Here is an 18196-nt window from a genome sequence, read left to right as displayed (position 1 = left end):
AGATTCTGTCAAAAGGTTTACAACAGAGCATAAGGACAACTCATCTTATGAAGAATTTGGTAAGATATTGAAAACAATAAAAATGTATCTTAAGAATAACAGAAGATGAAACAAATCCTTCATTAACCAAAGACATTTTGAATGTTTAGAAAGTATTGCATAATGTTTCCTCGTCTACTAACAAACATTCTGGATGGATGCAGTGGGTCTACAGTAAATTACATCCATCGGACGAATGCTATTTTTACAAAGTTATTTTCATCTTCGGTCAACAGACTATAGACGAAATTTTTACAACGATCAAGAATAAATATGTTACCCAAATTTGTGAGGAATTATAGAAAAATCATTTTTTCATAATTAATTAATTTTAACTGATTGACTATTAATTGATTAATCGGATTAATCACATAAATTATACAAAATAAATAATCGTTCACGATTCAGTTTAGTAATGTGCTCAGTTGCGCAATTTCTCTTAGTGTGTGTATTATGTATTATTATAACATATATTAAGAAACCCCCTATATAACAGGATTGACTATAGCTTGTGTGATTATGAAACATAAAAAGATGTCGTCATCTTCTCTCTCTCCCCGACGGGGAATCGAACCCCGGTCTCCCGCGTGACAGGCGGGGATACTTACCACTATACTATCGAGGAAGTTGTTAATGAAGACACATATTGGCAACTATTTAAGAAGATCGATATAATTTCTTAAAATCCTTTAAGATACAATGAATATTGGTTTCATTCGACCGTTCCATTGACCGTTTCTTCATTTGCATAATTTTACCATCTATCACTGACCACTTATCGATACCACTTTTATTATCCAAAAAAAAATGTATCATTGAAAGCAAAAGTCCTCATTTATGTTTTCCGAGGAGTATATGTAATTGGGAAACCACCGCTGCACCATCTGCAGAAGTATAATTACACTTCGCCCTCGGATCCCGGCTGCAAGTGCATATGCGCATCCCGTTTAAGTGTTTTCGGAGGATCACAAGAAATACTCCGCTTTAACATTCACCTTGCCCGATATCTCTCTCCGCCTATGATGATGGTAGCCTCCTCATTTTGTCGTTAATTTGAAATCGATCGTTAAACGGGTACCCGAACCACAAGTAATCGCACTTCAAAACTTAAACTTTAACATAAATATGTGGCAGCCCCATCACAATTACAATCTTATCCTTTCGAAATTATTTCCAGTCCGATATGTGTCATTCCCGTTCTCTTGGCGGCTTTACAAACCTTTCCAAATGACTGTCAAATTTTTGGCGGAAAAGCGAAAACATAAAAACAAACCTGACAGAAGCAATTCCAGCGATATGAACCTGCGTTGCGAGTGACCTCTCGAACCGTTGCTAACCATCGAATTTTATTTTATCGTTCCTGGTGGACAGAGCAGCAACGGAATTGGGCAAGCAGGGCCTGTACCTGATGTGCGATTCGATCGAAGGAGTTATGGCCACGCGCGAGAGAATGTAATGTCGTAATGCGCGGAGTCTCTCCTAAAGTGCCCATCAACCGATAAGCTTTTCGGTAAAATCACCCTCTTCATGAGCATTCTGGCACGGATTGCTGTGGATCTTCAGCGGGTAGCAAAGGGGGGAGCTTTTCTTTTGCTGAAGCTCATTTTATTATTTCCCACACGTTGGTTGAAGGAGGTCACCGTGCAGCGTTAATCGAACGGATCGTCAGTGAGTGCCATTCTGGAACCATAAGCTGAAGCCAAATCGATCCCAAAAGCACTCCAATTTTTATTTTTACTTTAACATTATGGCTTTGCCCACGTAATCTATTCGCTGCTGATTGTGTTGAATTAATGTTGAGATAAAGATAATACATTTTATTTTATTGTGACCATTGTAATGTGTTTTAAGTTCGCTATATCGGTCCTGCAAATGATACCATAATTATTAGTACAATATAATCATTACAATCACAGATTTTGTTTCAATATTCACTTTAATTTGCATTAAAATGAAAGCAATGAAGGGTATATTGCTTCTACCATATGCTTTACAATGATCCAAGCAAATCTTGTGTTCCAACTCCAACGGGCATATTATGCGCGCAAAGAACAAGACAACTCGCAAATCCACATTTATTGCTCACTGAAGTCAAACAACGTCAAACGGCAATAAAACCAATCTCTGGGTGCTAAAATGATGAACAACGAGCGAAAAGCCTCTGTAGCTGAAGCGACCTAAATAAGGTCAAAAATTCAGCTCTTAAAAGCGATCGCCTTTAAAACAGCGCCTTTTGGCTTTGCAACCGAAAATCAGATTAAATTGCAATATCCCGGGATGAACAGGTACTGTTCAGTGAGCTTTACTCGTGAAATCGGGGTCAGCGATGTCACCACGGTTCACTTCTGGGCAAAATACGCACGAACGAATCTTCAAAAAAATTTTATGTCGATATTGCGTACGATGAGCACGATCAGCTTAGCTTATCAAAATGATTTCGGGATCTTTTAGTGGGGGTGCACTTTCACGTTACCGTAACAAATAAAGAGAATGTGCGATATTTTTTTTATCATTTATGGATTTGAAATTATTGATGCCTGATGGAAGTTTTCTGTTTTGTTGATACCAACTTGAACTCTCTTCGTTTATTAAAACGCAGCTTACTTAAAACTATGGATTGCTACTACGTCTTTAAAGTACTTTAGATATTTAAAACACCGCCAAATCTTTGCTCTCTCTCTATATCTCTCTCTTTTTCGAATAAAAAAAAACATTCATATCTCAACCAGGCACTCATATACTTATACTTCTATATTTATTGTGCTATTAATATAAATGTTTTCCCATAATATAAGATAAACCACTTGTTAGTATCATCTTTAGAGAGAAAAGAAATTATGTAAACATATTGCCATTACTACAGCTATTCTAAATTACGATATTATATTTACATACATGCATTTGAAAACCTTCTAGGCTCCACGTTGTGGCGGTTTACACACCCCTTGCAGCCAATTTGCCTTGCAGAAAACAATTGTTTGTCATGCTCCCTCTCAAAAATGACAAAATTCATAGTCATTTCCCTTTACTTCATTGCGCCTAACTACGGCGTGAATGGTTTAATGGTCAAAGATCTGCCGTACGGATCTTCAACTGCCCACGGTTCTTCCTTTCCTGTGCATGGTCACCGGTTTCTATTCAAGCTCTGACTCATAAAAATTGCCTCCAGCTCGAGAATTGCTCCACAAACGTCAGAGCTCTCGTGTGCCCTTCGTTCGTTGCAACCGTCCGGATGTGGATGGATGTAGTGAATCGGATCGAGTCGTGCCAAATGTAAATCGTTGCTGAATGGCCACTAAAGAGACAAAAATGGACGGATCATTCGGGGCATCTCATAAGCAATACGGTCTATCCGGTCGGTCGTGCCCTTCTCATCGGGTGTTAGTGGTAATGATTCATTTAGCACACCGAGCTGTCCGAGACCCTTTGTGCCGTGGATTAGGCAAGCGATAAAACATGGATGCCACGGTAATTCGAGATGCTTCGGAAATGTAGAACATTCTAAGCGTTGCAGTTTATTTGCAATGTAAATGTCACAACTTTCAATAGTATACGACACTAGCTGGCAGATTAAATGTCGCTAGAAGTGTTACAAATTCATGCCCTATTGTTTAAGCGAAAAATTCGAAAAACTTGGCGCATATTACAACTTTTATTACATTCCCTTCTTTTCGTTCTATTGCAGATCTTAAGTCAACGTCGGTCCGAATGCGAAGCGGTCTCTTGAAGCGACCTCCACCGCCACTCATCACAGCTCCACACCTGTTAGCTTTAAGGCACAAAACAAAAGATCTGTAAGTAGAACGTAGTCTAACCACGGTTGGGATTAGTTTTTAGTTTTCGGATTTATAAAAGCTTCATTGCACCAATCAAAACAGAGCATACGGTACACGTTTGTTGCCAGCCACTTAAATCACAGAGGACAATCACGCTTGAGTTTTTGAAGATATCCTTCCGAATAATAACACTTGCAAACCTGCTACCGTTCATCCGTTCGGCGTTACTATGGGAACCCATTCACTTCCACTTTAAGTTAAGTTGTCGCTACGTACGGTCATCCAAGAAGGCCACAACAACCCGTAGGTGGAAAGTAATGTACCATAATCGGTTAAATTATCGGCCATAGCCTTCAGCTAAGACTTAGGGTTAAGTGTGAAACAAGGCCGCGAACAGGGAGGGATAACGATTTTCGTCTGTCCACAATGTGTGTGCGTGTGTGTCGTGTCGAAAGTAACTTTCTTTGGTTGGCCCCTCGTATGGCCTTTCGATGAAAAGGTTACAGAAATCTGTACCACGTTAAGGGGTGTCATCACATCGGGATTAACCTTACCGTCTTCTTCGTTCTAGATTTTACACGCTCCACAATAACAACAACTACGAAGAGACCGAAAATGACAGCACGGACAGCAGTAGTGAAACCACGGCAACGGCAAAGATTGCTGCTGCTGCGGCTGCTGCAGCTGCCGCAACAATTGCCGCTGCTGCGGCCGCCTCGCAAGCACCACCCTCCGCCTTCTCGCCGACGCACGCACAGCAGCTTCTTTCGACGCTGTGCGGCACCGGAAGTGCCATCGTACCAGGCCAGTCGGAAATGCCCAGCAACAACGGGAGCGTCACCGACGGTGCTACAGCAGCGGCACTCATCCTAGCCGAGAATAACAATAGCCTTAGTGTGAATAATAACAACTATCCTAGTGAAGGCGACCTTGAAACGAAACCGAGTACCTACCGCGAGTCTTCCTATCCCATCTACAGCAACTACTGTGTTCAGCAGCGTGCGAGTCCTACGCACCGTACGAAAGCGGAAAACCATCAGAAAAAGTCCCCGGTAGTGGGACTTGGGACGCATCCGGCACATCACCATCATCCACATCATCTCTTTCCGGCCCAATTCCTGCAAGCCTTTTCCGTGCATCATCACCACCAACAGCAGCAGCAGCACGAGGAACAACAGGCGGCATTGCTTAATACGGCCGGTATTAATCGTCGTTCCCATTCCCCCCTTTCGATGATGCTCGATCAGCAGCTACACGAACAGCTGCACCAACTATCTGCGGCATCCGTCGTGCATCCACCGACTGTGGCCAAACTGTTGCCCAGTATTCCGGCACCCTTAGCTGCATCCATTGCGTCGATAGCGTCAAGCTTACCGAAGAATCATCCGCTCAGCGAGACTGCGACCGCCGCGTTTCAGCGATTGCTTCAACAACAGCAACAACAGCACCAGCAATCAGCCAACACGACCACATCACAAACGGCAAATTCCGGGGTATTCTCACGTTCTCGCAACAACGCAAACTCCACCGGCAGTAACAGCCCGGATCGTTATACCGGGAAGCTAACTGATCTGCGACAACGAACCGGATCAACCAGCAGTTCCAACGGAGGGGTGACCAGTGAACATACAGCAGCATCATCCACTAAACGCCACGGGAACGATAATAATGGGCATAGTAGTAGCAGCAGCAGCAATAATGCCACTCCTCGCCATCATCTTCATCTAGCATCGGCCTCACCGGGACTGCTAGGACTCGGTAGTGAACTGCGCCATCATCACCATCACAATCATCATCACCACCAATCGTCCTCCTCACTGTCCTCGATGAAAGGATTGACGAAGAATCGAAAGATTCATCGCTGTGACGCGACCGGATGTGATAAGGTGTACACGAAGAGCTCTCATCTGAAAGCGCACAAGCGAACGCATACTGGTGAGTGAGCAACGAGGAACTTGTACGCGTTTGAGTGCTCTCCCAGCACGAAGCATCGGTGGTTCAGTGGTAGAATGCTCGCCTGCCACGCGGGCGGCCCGGGTTCGATTCCCGGCCGATGCAAATGAAAATCTTTTTTTTCTCATATTAATTCCTTTCTACTATTTTTGTTTTGCTTTTTCCATCAGGTGAGAAACCTTACATTTGCACCTGGGAGGGTTGCGTTTGGCGATTCGCCCGATCGGATGAGCTTACCCGCCACTACCGAAAGCACACCGGGCTGAAACCCTTCCGCTGTAAGCTCTGCACACGTTCCTTCAGCCGCTCGGATCATCTGTCGTTGCACATGAAGCGGCATTAAATGACTACACGATTTCGACGGCAGCGAATCTTCCAACACAAAAGTTTTTTAAAGGAAAGCAGCAACAAAGTGGAGACACGACACTATCGATGAATCTCAATATTGTGTACTACGGTTAAGTTATTGATAGGATGTTTCTATTTACTTTACTTTCTCTTACTGTTAACTCCTTTATCTTTTACTTAGTGGAAGGGTAAAGTGGTTGCCGCATAAAACATTCTATTTTCCTTATTTTTTGGGCGCTTCTTCATGTGCTTTAGTGTCGTTAAGATATGCTTAATTCTCTTTTTGCTGTAACGTCTGTCGAATGAGATTTTCTAATACCTAATATCTTTTCCACAAACATGTTGTGTAACGCTTTGGATGCAATGCTTGTGCATCGTCTTTCCAATATTGAATCTGATCTTACTACTTCTTAAAACAATTTCTGTTTATATTGTAGATCTTAATGCGTACCTTTCTTGCCAGCATACATCGATACTGAAAACCGAATATTCCTAAACGTAGTGAAAGTAAACGAACGACAGTTTGCTTGAATTGAAAGAGACCTAGAAACAAATGCTCATAATTTTTCCAACGATTGTCAGTAGCGAAACCATTCCCAAACGAGCCAGTTTATACATATTTTTGTTTTTCTTTTAAGCTTAACATTAACTTTCATTAATTGTTAGTGAAATAATACATTTGTAGACGAAGCATGTCCTAGATGTTAGTAGTGAAATTGAACTGTCGCAATGGACAATCCCAGGTGACCATGCAAACCATGACATTTGTTGACGCGAAATGCCAGTTAATACTCGATGACTAGTATGAATTTCCTACACTTTAATACTCCCAAACAGTTACTACAGTGTACGATACATTTAAGAGCTTTCACTAAAGCTGTAATGCAGTAGAGACAGAAGGACGTGAAGAAAGAAAATAAAAACATCGAGAATGCGAACGTACGAGTCGCGAAACGTAAAGTGCAATGACGGAAAATCCCAAAATAGTGCTGTAAGAAACGTGGTGTTTATTTTACATCCAACTCTTTTTTTTTTGTTTAGCTAGATTTGTTAATCGTTAGCCTAGTTGTGTTTGTTTAGTTTATTGCAGTAGAGATTTTATTTTACACTTTCTGTTTCTGTTGACGTCTGCTCGTGTTTAAGTTGTTCGCTAAAGTGTAGTAAAGCGTGCAGTGGAGAGCAGTTTGGTTATCGATTCCTTACATAGCATGTGTGCATAAGAGAAATGGTTAACAGTTTGTGATCGGATCCTAGATTCGCATGTGTGTGGGTGATGTGAACAAAAAGCAAGGTGCTGTAATGTTTTTTTTAAAATATTCAATCTAAAATTACATATTTTCCCCTTTCGGTAAACTAATGTTCAGCTTAATAAATTTCCTTTTTTCCGTGTAGTTTTTTTTTTAAATTTTCAATACGGAAACGTGTGCGATTGTGCCCCTGTAGAAGAAATAATCCTCAATGTTCAAAGGCCAGCTAGAACCTAACACAAGACGATCAACTCGACCAGAAAGTACCCAGTGCGCCAGTAACTAATTTTTTTTTGCAGTTAATCATAATCATAGCTTTCATGTCTTTTTGGTCGTCCGTTTTTTCCACATTTCACAGATCAGCTAATGGAACTATTTCTCAGTTGTTTTACTGATGTTTTGTTATGTTTTTGTAAATTGTTTTTGCATTGGCTTCAAACAAAAGCGTGAATAATGGACCGAAGAGAATTGTTTTTTTTTTTTGTTTGTTTATAATTTAAGTTCGTTGTGTTTAAAACGCAAGCGTGTAACGTGTGACAAGAACATAGATTAGACACAAAAATGAGGTGCGTTCTGAAACTGCCTGCCCAGCGAAAGCGTGTGTGGACAGCATAGCAAAGCCAGTATTGTTTAATGTTTTACCTAATGGATAAGTTTATTATCGATTTTAAACTAGCGTTAAAGTGAAAATGTTCATTTCAAACCGGCAAATAGAATCAGAGTTTTAGTAGAATTTTTTTTTTACGAACACAAAACAAATTCAAAATAAGCCAACTTTTATCATTCTTTTACGCTAGGGCAAAGTGTTTTAGAAAGTTTTCTTTTAAATCCACTGTGAGTATTTGGTGTAAGCAATAAACATGTCAACAACGTACGATCACAAAATGAAAAAAATCCATGCCAAGTAGAAAGTAAAACCAAAAAAAAAAAATGTTGTATCGTTCTTTTGTGTTGTTTTTAATATCCGAAAATTTTTACACATCTAACGTCAAGGTGGGTTTGTTACTTATTATTTTCTTTTGTTTTCGCATTATCTAAAACAATCTAAAACAAACTTGAATCAATCAACAAGCTTCAACCAATAAGTGCCCAAATATCCGGATATTAAAATGGTGTTTTCAAGAGCAATTGTGTGCTCCATCGTGTGCTAGATGACTAATTCAAATAATAGATTAATTTTAGCAAAATAATGTCAAAATTAGTGTATAACAGAGTCATAGAATAAAGCAAGCAAGTGGACAGACAAGAATCTGGTTGCAGAAAGTTGCGAATAGCGAGCGCCATACACTAGGCAGTATGACCGCTTGGAACCTACATATATTCTCATGAAAAATCGTGGATTTTACATACATAAACATACATACATGTGTTATACACAATCTAAAGCAAAGGTGACATATATAGCAACAAAGTTAACAAATCACAAAATAATAAATAAATAAACCAACCTTAATCAATAAAATGAAACTATTGCCTGGTATTTGCACTACGATAGGCGACATGGTAAAACAGAAAACATAAATTGCATACATTTAGGCATAATGATCCGTATAACAAATGTATAACAAATCTCATACAGGTAGTCTCTATTTCGGCTTATGTTTGTTCGATGTCATTTTTTATTACATTTTTAATATATTTTTATTGTATTTTTCTGTTTGGTTGCATTCCAGTTTTTCCATAATTTTCTTTCAAAGCAGGGTTTTTGTAATTTTGTGTTTTATCTTTAATGTAGAATATGTGAATTGTTGTGGGTTTGTTGCTGTTGTTTGAGTTGCCTCTTTGCTTCCGTCCGTTTGTTGCATTTGCATTCTTTTTCATTTACATGATCCCTCGGGCGCATGATTTGTGATCCACATGAGCCATGTGTCATGGGTACGATGTCGCAAGCCTTTCAGAAACAAAGCGTTTACTTGGTACATTCGTAGACTTTTCGTTTCGGTTTGTATTATGCGATTTTTTTCCTACTCGCAACTACCATCTTCCAATCTCGCTTCCCATTTATTGTATCTTCTGTTCGTACCTTTTTCCTACAGCCTAGATTCCTTCTGCGCATTCATCTACTGCTTCGCTACCTTACGTGAAGTAACTGAAGCTGCTCATCGCAGTTGTCTTACAGACGATTTAAGTACATCTATTCCATTTCAACAGCTTTATTCCATATCCAAATGATGACATCGTTTCAATCACGTGCCATTGCATCGAATACTTCTTTTTATCGTTTTGCTCGTTTATATAATACTTGCACAGGCAACTCATGTAATCCACCTAGTAGCGCACTTACAGCTACGAACCGGATCTCTGGAACTGTTCTACCAAATGGGGTTGGTCTGATCTACAGCGTGTTAGCAAACAACCGGTATCGGTTTCATCCGTCACATGCTTTGCATTTCGATTAGGCATTCACTTTCCGGACCATGCCACGTGTCGTTCTCTTCATTTCGGTTCCAAATATATATTTATATTTATGTATGTATATGTATCTATATAATTGTTTATGTATATAAATATTTATGGGCTGCATTTGTATATTTTTAAATAGTTCATGGAGATAATACCCAAAGAAGTTTTGGTTTTTGTTCAATATTCGATATTTTCATCCCAAACTAGTTAAAAACACAATTCGTGTTTTTTTCTCCATTGTTTGTTGATGTTTGCATGCGCTTACCCATTTGCACGTTCATATTTTGCTGTTTCTGCAGTTTCGCTTACCATATGAACTTTACCTTTTCCAATAGCTAACTTTCTTTCCGTCACGTTTTGTTACACTTTTGTTGCCATTTCAATTGATTGTTTTTCTTCTCAATGATCTTCATCTATATGCTGTTTACCACTGTCGTCGCATGCTTGTTTGGTTTTGTTTTTATAGATTTTCGTTTTTATTTTTATTCAATGCTGTGATTATAGAGTTCAGACAGAATACATTTTGTTTTTGTTCAATGTACGATCGTATATGGCGGATGCGCGCTGGGAGGGGGAACAACAATAAATCAATTTGTGTTTGCTTTCCATTTTTATTTGTTTTTTTTTTTCTCTTTTGGCCATCGGGCCCGAAATAACGTAAAACGTGTGGGAAACGTAAGCATTTTCTCTTCACTAGGCATTTTGGCTAAATACATATATTTGTATGTAAATATATACGTATAGAGATTACACAGGAAGGAAGAAGAATGTGTTCATGTGAGTGTGTATGTGTGCTGGCGAGGACAGAATCTTTCACTATGTTACTTTTGGGTTGTTCTTGTATTTTATTTTGTTTTTTTTTTGTTTGCATTCGCTCTGTTTGGTATGGGGGTTTGGTATTTTTGTCAAGTAATTATCATTTTTATTTGTCAACTATATCCTATACAATTAATTGTTATGTATCGGTGTTATTTTTTTTTTTGCGGTAAGCAGAAATGGATCAGAAACGGTTACATTTATTTATTCATTTTTGTTCTATGTTTTTCTTGTGTTTTTTTGTTTTACGTTTACACACGGTACCAGGTTGATTTTTGTTAAACAGCGATGACATTGTTTGAAATTTTGCATACATAATGGAAACTGAAACTGCCTTTATGCTCATTTTGCTTTGGATTATAAATATTCTAAACCCACGAAATGAAAAAGAGAGGAAAGAAATTTGCATGAAAATATGTTTGTTACAAAAAGACGATTATTTTATGCTGTGCATAATAAAAGTGACATTAGAACATCACTTAATGCAAGCATTTTTAATCGCATGAAAACGAAAAATCACAAATAATTTCATTAATACTGCAAGCAAAACAGAGACCAAATATACTTTACAAATTCTTTATAAACCAAAACATTACTCTGCCTTAACAATTGTTCATCTTGCTACAATCATGCATCCTGAACCGCATGGGTCGGTCCCTGCCCACTTCATAGCTTACACATCTTATCTTTGGTATCCGTTGATGCACTTTGACTCAGCTCTGAACCAGCTTAAATTCCGTGCATTTTTGTTTGACTGAGATGAAATTGATGAACCATCTAGTGTGTAGCCTTAGCATTCATGCGGTATAGCGCACACGGATAGCGCATCGGTTAAACCGACAGCATATTTCGTAGAATGATACCAAATATGTACACAGCATCTTGCCGGAACTTATAAGCCAAACAAGCAAACAGTTGTGTTCGAACAACTTCAAAGTGTGTCGTCCCGTGAAATGGAGACAAAAACGAAGCTAAGGCCATCAAAGCGAACAACATAAAATGCTTCAGAATTACTGTTCCTTCATAGTAATGTACTTTCTATTTACATAATTCTATACAACGTTCCCGTCTAGCTGTACTTCCCCGTTGCTTCCTTTCAAAAGCATTGATACAGGATATTACCTATCGCAATTTGTAAGTTGTGACAATCCCTGCCTGCAAGACATCCTAGTCCATGTCAATGCACAACGCGGTTAAAGCATGATTCTAAAACATCCATTTTTAATAGCTTCAAGCCAAAACAGTCTTCAGTAGCCACCTCGCTTTGCATACCTTTTTGGAGAATTAGCACAGTTTGCAAATCGTTTCCATTGCCGCCTATTCGATACCTTAATTTGTTTCAGTTTAGCTGGTACGTTCTTGCTCATCGGTCCTAAGCAAGGCTTACGATTTTCGAAAGCAAAATAAAAAGCTGCATATATATGGTAATAATCCGATCGTAACAATTCATCACTTGTCAATGTACTAATACTTTACGTTCCACATTCGGTTGTTTGTGTGAGAGTGTTTGTGTGTGTGTCTGTTTTCGGTCCAACTTGCCAACATATTCAAGCTGACCGGCCGTTCTTCTGCTTTTCGGTATTATACTACTTTTAGTTCCGATTAGTGTATGGAATATGTTGTGTTGCATTTTTTTAATTCTTCACCACCTTCCTTCCTTGAATTGTGTTTCTGCGCGGTTTTTTCCTAGTAAATAGTTGTCTTTTTGTGAGTTTAGTTTCTTCCTTGCACCGACCAGCTTGTTTACGAGAAGAGAGATGTACACGACACAATGATCGGTAACAGAGATTTAAACATGCTTACTGTTGTAGAGATTCTCTTGTCACACAAAGAATAGATACCTGATCTGTTTGTATCTGTACTCAATTCTGTGAGTAAATTTCACCTTTTTGCTCTCCCAGTGTATGCTTGTTGCGATGCTATTTTCCTCAACAACCATCATATATATATGCGTCTGGCGCATTCTTCTTCACACGCATGTAATCTAACATAGTTTCTTTCTCTGTGCTTCAGTTTGTTCTAAACATTAATTATTCTATTGATTAATATCATTTGCATTGTGTAAAGGATTTTAGCCAACGGATTTGGTAGACACTAATCCACCTTAATCCACTTGCGCATAATACGTTTCCATGCATTTGCCCAATTGCTCTTGGCCCGCAAATCACATTTCCTGGTCACCAAGCGTCTCAAGCGAACTGGCAAAGAAATAAAAAGCACCAGTAACAATGCAACAAAAGTGTCGCATAAAGCACAATAAATTCAAGATGTAGCAACAATGAACCACCGCCAGTTTGTGACTGCTAAGTGGTCTCTTTTTTTGCACATTCTTCTAGGGCATCTTTAGCTTGACAGCTTAGCTGCTCGCCTTGCCCAGTCTATCGTTCTAGTTTGTAAGCCTTATTGCAGTCTCTCTAGAGATAAATAGTGAAGATAGGAGAATGAAAAAAAAAAACGCATCGGCAACAGCATCAGATCCTGCCTGAACGCGATCTAACCGTACGGGCGTATCGTTCACGAAACGCAAATCGATCGTATGGGAACTTTAACTTAACTTAGCTGCAATTTAAAAAAAAACCTAACTGAATACGATGATAAAACTTTGCTATTTTTAAAGTGCATAAAAATAGTTTTTTTCTTATATACAAAACATGCTATCTTACATGTAGCGTAAAGCAGTATATTTTTCGATAAATTAAAATCATTCAGCCTTTTAGAAGAACCGTTGAAAAATAAAGCTAGTATCTGAACGGTACTTAACAGAAAAACTACAACAAAACCAATGGAACTAAATTGCCTCGCAATCAATCACACGCACACAATCCAGTACAATTGGTTCCTGGCTCGTCAAATCATTCCCTCGTATCGTTCTTTTATAGAGTCCTTCACATTTCTTGTCTGATCTTCTTATGGTTTGATTTTTTGAACTCGAAACCGAAATCTATCGACATAACTAAGTAGATGGGTATTAACGACAACGAGTACTACTAATTATTTTGGTTTGATTTTGGTTTTTCTTGGTGGTGACGGTTGCAGCACGTCAAACTAGAATCATTCTTCCTCAGAATAATGGTGGTTATGGTTCTTCGCATATGTTTTGCGACAGTTGGAATCACGCGTAGCTTGCTGTTTAGTATACCAGCACGGACTCCATCGTTATTGTATCTCATTTGCCTCCAGAGCTACTGCTACCGCCGTTGCCCTGGGCAGCTGCTACAGCAAGAGCGGACGCTCCCGTCGTCGCCTGTTGCTGATCGCCAGCACCACTTCCGTTGCTGCTTATGCTGGAAATGTTTTTCCTGGCTAGTCGGGACCTACAAGTGTACAGGGAGTGCGTTAGTGTTGTGCGTTTCATATTAGGGTGTACAATTCTTACCTAATTTGTCCAGCCAACAGAGGATTGATTGCATACAACCAATCATGAACTTCCTTGTCACCGAGTGTTTGCAGCAAGTATCCTCGATGTTTTGTGACAACGCTGTGGAGAATAATTTGCATGTTACAAATCGCAATACAGCCGCCAAACGCGTTATTTTTGCTTTGCTTACCTAAACGTGTTCGGAACCTTCACCATCGCCGCTTGATCTTCGCTGCATTCCACCTGCGCTGTGGCCAGATTCAAGACGGCCCGTTCGACCGGATCCTTATCGGAACGGAAGATGAAAACGTACGGTCGTCGTACGGTGACCCACCGTTTCTTCCAACCGGAACCACCATGTTCGAGCACGTTCAGGTAGCCCTTGCGAGCTACTACCGGGCTGACCCGGATTTCTTCCAACTCCGGCACATACAATCGCAGCGAAAGTTCCTGCGTTTGTGGCGCCGGTGCAGGTGCTTCCCAACCATTCGGTACATCTACTCGTTCCGGCGAGCACAGTTCAATGGAGTTGCTCGAAATGTAGCTCGCATTCATATCCGCACATCCCTCGTCTCCCGGCGAAGCGTCAGATGCTTGCGTACCGGTACCGTTACCCTCTGTACCAAGCTCCTTGCAACCGATGCGACCCTGAATTAGCTTCACACACTTCCACACCAGTTCCGTCTCGCGAACCGAAAGGTCACGCTCAAGCATAGCTGGTGTCTGCTGATCTTTGACCGGTGTTTGTGGGGAAGGTGGAATAACCATGTGTACCGGTGATGCACTAGCACGCTGAGCCAAATTGCATACATCCTTTTCGGTTTTGGTGGTTGGGTTCGGTGTCGTGTCCATTCCGAGTCGTTCGCGCAGTAACAGCAGGTGTCTTACGCGACCAACCTCTTCCAACCGTGTCAATTTCTCCAATTCCCACTGATGGTCGAAGATGAGGGAGTCTCCACGGGGACGCCAGCCGTGCAGATTTTCCTCTCCACGCACATAAGTGGAGCTCGTATCTAGTACACGGCGCTGTCGACGTTGGACACCTGGTAAAAGGATCGTATTGCGATTTAGTTACAGAAAGCGCTCAAACTTATTAAGAGGAAGCGTGTGAAATGTAAAAGCAATAACAAACCAAAGCAAGAATTAACACGATACGCGCGTTTGAATGCATCAAACTAAAAGAGAGCATCAACACTAGCTTAGTTTTGAACCGAAAAATATAAATCTCTAACGATAGCTTACAATTTGTGTATAGCATTATTTAACGTCTAATGTGTGATTAATGTCCATTATCAGTAATGCACCAAACATATGCGGAGTTCTATCATGCTTATCATCATTATCAAGGCGTTGAACTCAAACAAAAAGGTTCGAATAACGAAAGCAATTCATATCAACTACGAAAATAAATAAAACCGTTCATCTTTCCGTTCTCTGTCTTTCTACACACTAGCACAGTTCTACCTGGACTACCTGCTTCAGAAGCTCTTCTCAGGGATAGCTCATACACGCCGGACAGGCGATTGGCTTCCGGGTTGCGGTACTGGCCCGAGAACAGATGCTTAAGCGAGCGTGGTCCAGTGCGAGCGTCACGGCCGTAGATAATCATGCTGAGATCCTTCGTAATGATGGCTGGTCGAGCACAGTTATCGAGCTAAGAAAAAGGAAATAAAATATTCCAATATAATTTCGAGTATTACCACTATCATGCACTTGTAGGCGACATTTTTACCTCCAGATATGCGCTCAGCGTAATATAAATCTGTTCACCCGTCTGTGTGACACGGTTGAGCAATGCTGAATTGTGCAGACTCGAATCCCAGGCAGCTTCGAAGCGGAAGAACGACCGATCATCTCCGGGCACCTCCAACACTTCACCCGGGAACAATCCAAGCGAAAGGACGCACGAATCAGAATCCTCATCGTCGGCCGGTTCCGGCTGGTTGCGAATACGCCCGACAACCAGTTCGCGAATGTCCTTCCACTTCACCTCCGGTGTTGGTTCGTGTACGATTGTAATACGAATGCGCCTCTGGATGCCCTGATGCAACAGGAACAGTCCACGGCAAGGCAGATCGTCACTGTGGTCGACGACAGCCGGTACATATTCACCATTAGGTGCCAACTCACAGATTTCGAACCACACGAGCACATCGTGCTTGGCCAAAACCGTCGATGACGGTGGGCATGGCAATGGGCCAAACTTTGGGCTGCGAACCGGTTGGCTGATCGGAATGCTAGGAGGCAACATACGCCGTGGAGGAGGCCTCGTGATCTGGCAGTCTTGCTTGGCATCCTTGTGCAACGGGTGATGCTGATAATGGCCAAACACTTTGAAAACGATTGGTTGCGTTTTCAGATACTCGATGAAGGATTTCGTGACCGGAACTGTAATCTATTGAAAGCAAAAGTCGGTAAAAGCTATGAGAACTTAGCTCGTTGGTTTAAGTTGTTTTGATTGCTTACATTTTGTACGTGATAGAATCCAAGCGGTGCTCCCGATCCAGAATTCTTTACCGGTTCCGTCGAGAACGCTTCCTCGTGTCGATGCAAAAAGCTGAAACAAATAACATACAGCTTAGTGAAGAGTTTCAATTACAACCATCCACACCTTACTTACTTAAACTGACAGAATATATCGGCATACTCGGCCGCAATTCCCGTGGCCTGCAGTACAGTAACACGGAAGGTGAACTCTTTACCCGGTTGCAAATGTTCACCCGGTTCCTGATCGTTTGATTCGTGCAGTTCCGAGGCAACGCTCGAATCACCGCGTCCCGAATCCGCATCTTCCTGTTCCAACTCCTCCAACTTAGTACCCATTTCATTACCACCCTCAATGTATTTTTCGTCCTTATCGGGAATGGTGCGAATCTTCGGCACCTTATGCTGTCCGTTCTGTTCCTCATCGAACAAGATGCGTGCAGATTGCTTAACTCCGTTGCTAAAGTCTGCATTTTCTTCATCCATCACGGGTTGTACGGCAACGCGCAGATAGCCACGTACGTCTCCACGCTCATTCACTATTGCCACCTTGTGGACCAGAGGAACCGGATACAGTAAGTTGCTCAAATACACGAACGATCTGTGGCAAAAGGAAGAAATGATTTAAATTTAAGCATTACAAGACTAACTCTCATACAGCCGATAATACGAATTCGTACCTCCCGACCATCCGGAACCACGGGAATCGATCATAGAATGGATCACCGCCGGTCAAACTTTCAACATTATAATCCGGTGATGTTGGACTTAGCTCTGCTTCGTTGTGATACATCTCACGCATCAATTCGAGACGTTGTCTACAAGCAAACCAAATGTGTATATGTATGAGTTTAACTTTTACAATATATTGCTATCCGACATGAATGGTTAAGATTATTGCAGGCGTAAGAGTAGAATTCAATTTTTGCTACAAATTTTATAATACAATGTTAAATCTCAGCACATTTAGACAGTACCACAAATTTGTATCATATTGCTAATATTTAATATCATATTATATTATGCAGTTCAATCTAGAGGCGAAACAAATCCAAACAAAGCTATGTACAAGTTTATCGATTCAATTTATCCTTTTGGATAAAATTGACTATTACTTCAGCCGAATCCTCAAAGGCTCGATGATGGTAAATGTAATGTAGGATTATATGTGAGATATGTTAAGTTTGTAGATATAAAAGTATACCGATTTCATGCACAGTGAATAACTTATTAGTTAGAAAATCTCTTCAGCCTCAAACCTACATCGTTGCTAAAATGATAATTAAAAGCAGGTCATAAGGGTATTATTCCTCTCATCCTCATTTCACTTGGGTGTACTTAGGTTCGAAACGCCACAAAGTATGCAATCAGCATTTGTTAAGAACACTTGTTCTGCTGTATCTTATGATAGGGGTTGGTTTTGAATATTAAAAAAGTAGCAAAATAACTATTATAAACATGTTCACCAAAGCCACAACCCAGTGGAGAACCGACGACGAGAACAATACTGTTATACCAAAAGCCATAGAAGCAATTTCTGCAATATATAACAATCAATAATAGTATATTTTGAGTAATAATGTAAGCATAGTTAAAAGCCAACACTTTTCTATCCTTGAAGCAACAAGCAGCAAAGCACCAGATAATAGTGATATCACCAATGTTAGACATAGCTGAAACCGTTTGCTCTATGATCTATAAAGATCAGATAAAAGCAGAATAATTTCTCAACTTGGGGCTGGTTTATGATCCCGGGCACACAAAACATTGCA

The 18196-nt window shown here is 40.5% G+C and overlaps 2 protein-coding genes and 2 non-coding genes across 9 annotated transcripts in view; 2 read left to right on the top strand and 2 right to left on the bottom strand.

Moving 5' to 3' along the window:
* LOC125769622 (Krueppel-like factor luna) overlaps positions 1–8444 on the top strand; it is a 136436-nt gene extending 127992 nt beyond the window's left edge. Inside the window, exons 4-6 of the mRNA XM_049438418.1 lie at positions 3725–3833; positions 4387–5750; positions 5939–8444. Coding sequence (XP_049294375.1) covers positions 3725–3833; positions 4387–5750; positions 5939–6111 — 1646 coding nt within the window. The 3' untranslated portion in view covers positions 6112–8444. The remainder of the gene's footprint in view (positions 1–3724; positions 3834–4386; positions 5751–5938) is intronic.
* Positions 593–664, bottom strand: Trnad-guc (transfer RNA aspartic acid (anticodon GUC)). Its single transcript has one exon. It is a non-coding gene; the product is annotated as a tRNA-Asp (tRNA).
* Trnag-gcc (transfer RNA glycine (anticodon GCC)) lies at positions 5803–5873 on the top strand. The gene has a single exon. It is a non-coding gene; the product is annotated as a tRNA-Gly (tRNA).
* A 2104-nt stretch (positions 8445–10548) lies between the features above and the next one.
* LOC125769600 (kinesin-like protein unc-104) overlaps positions 10549–18196 on the bottom strand; it is a 37236-nt gene continuing 29588 nt past the window's right edge. For 4 of the 6 annotated variants that reach the window (XM_049438345.1, XM_049438344.1, XM_049438347.1 and 1 more), the window contains 8 exons: positions 17105–17242; positions 16561–17025; positions 16407–16497; positions 15673–16335; positions 15405–15594; positions 14131–14983; positions 13959–14060; positions 10549–13896 (listed from right to left, as the gene is read on the bottom strand). In XM_049438345.1, coding sequence (XP_049294302.1) covers positions 13749–13896; positions 13959–14060; positions 14131–14983; positions 15405–15594; positions 15673–16335; positions 16407–16497; positions 16561–17025; positions 17105–17242 — 2650 coding nt within the window. In that variant the 3' untranslated portion in view covers positions 10549–13748. The remainder of the gene's footprint in view (positions 13897–13958; positions 14061–14130; positions 14984–15404; positions 15595–15672; positions 16336–16406; positions 16498–16560; positions 17026–17104; positions 17243–18196) is intronic. The other 2 variants (XM_049438346.1, XM_049438349.1) reach the window with 1 other exon arrangement.

Source organism: Anopheles funestus, chromosome 3RL (assembly GCF_943734845.2).
Source record: "Anopheles funestus chromosome 3RL, idAnoFuneDA-416_04, whole genome shotgun sequence".
NCBI lineage: Eukaryota > Metazoa > Arthropoda > Insecta > Diptera > Culicidae > Anopheles > Anopheles funestus.
Note: the sequence above shows the minus strand (reverse complement) of the source record. Positions and strands in the feature narration are given on the sequence as shown.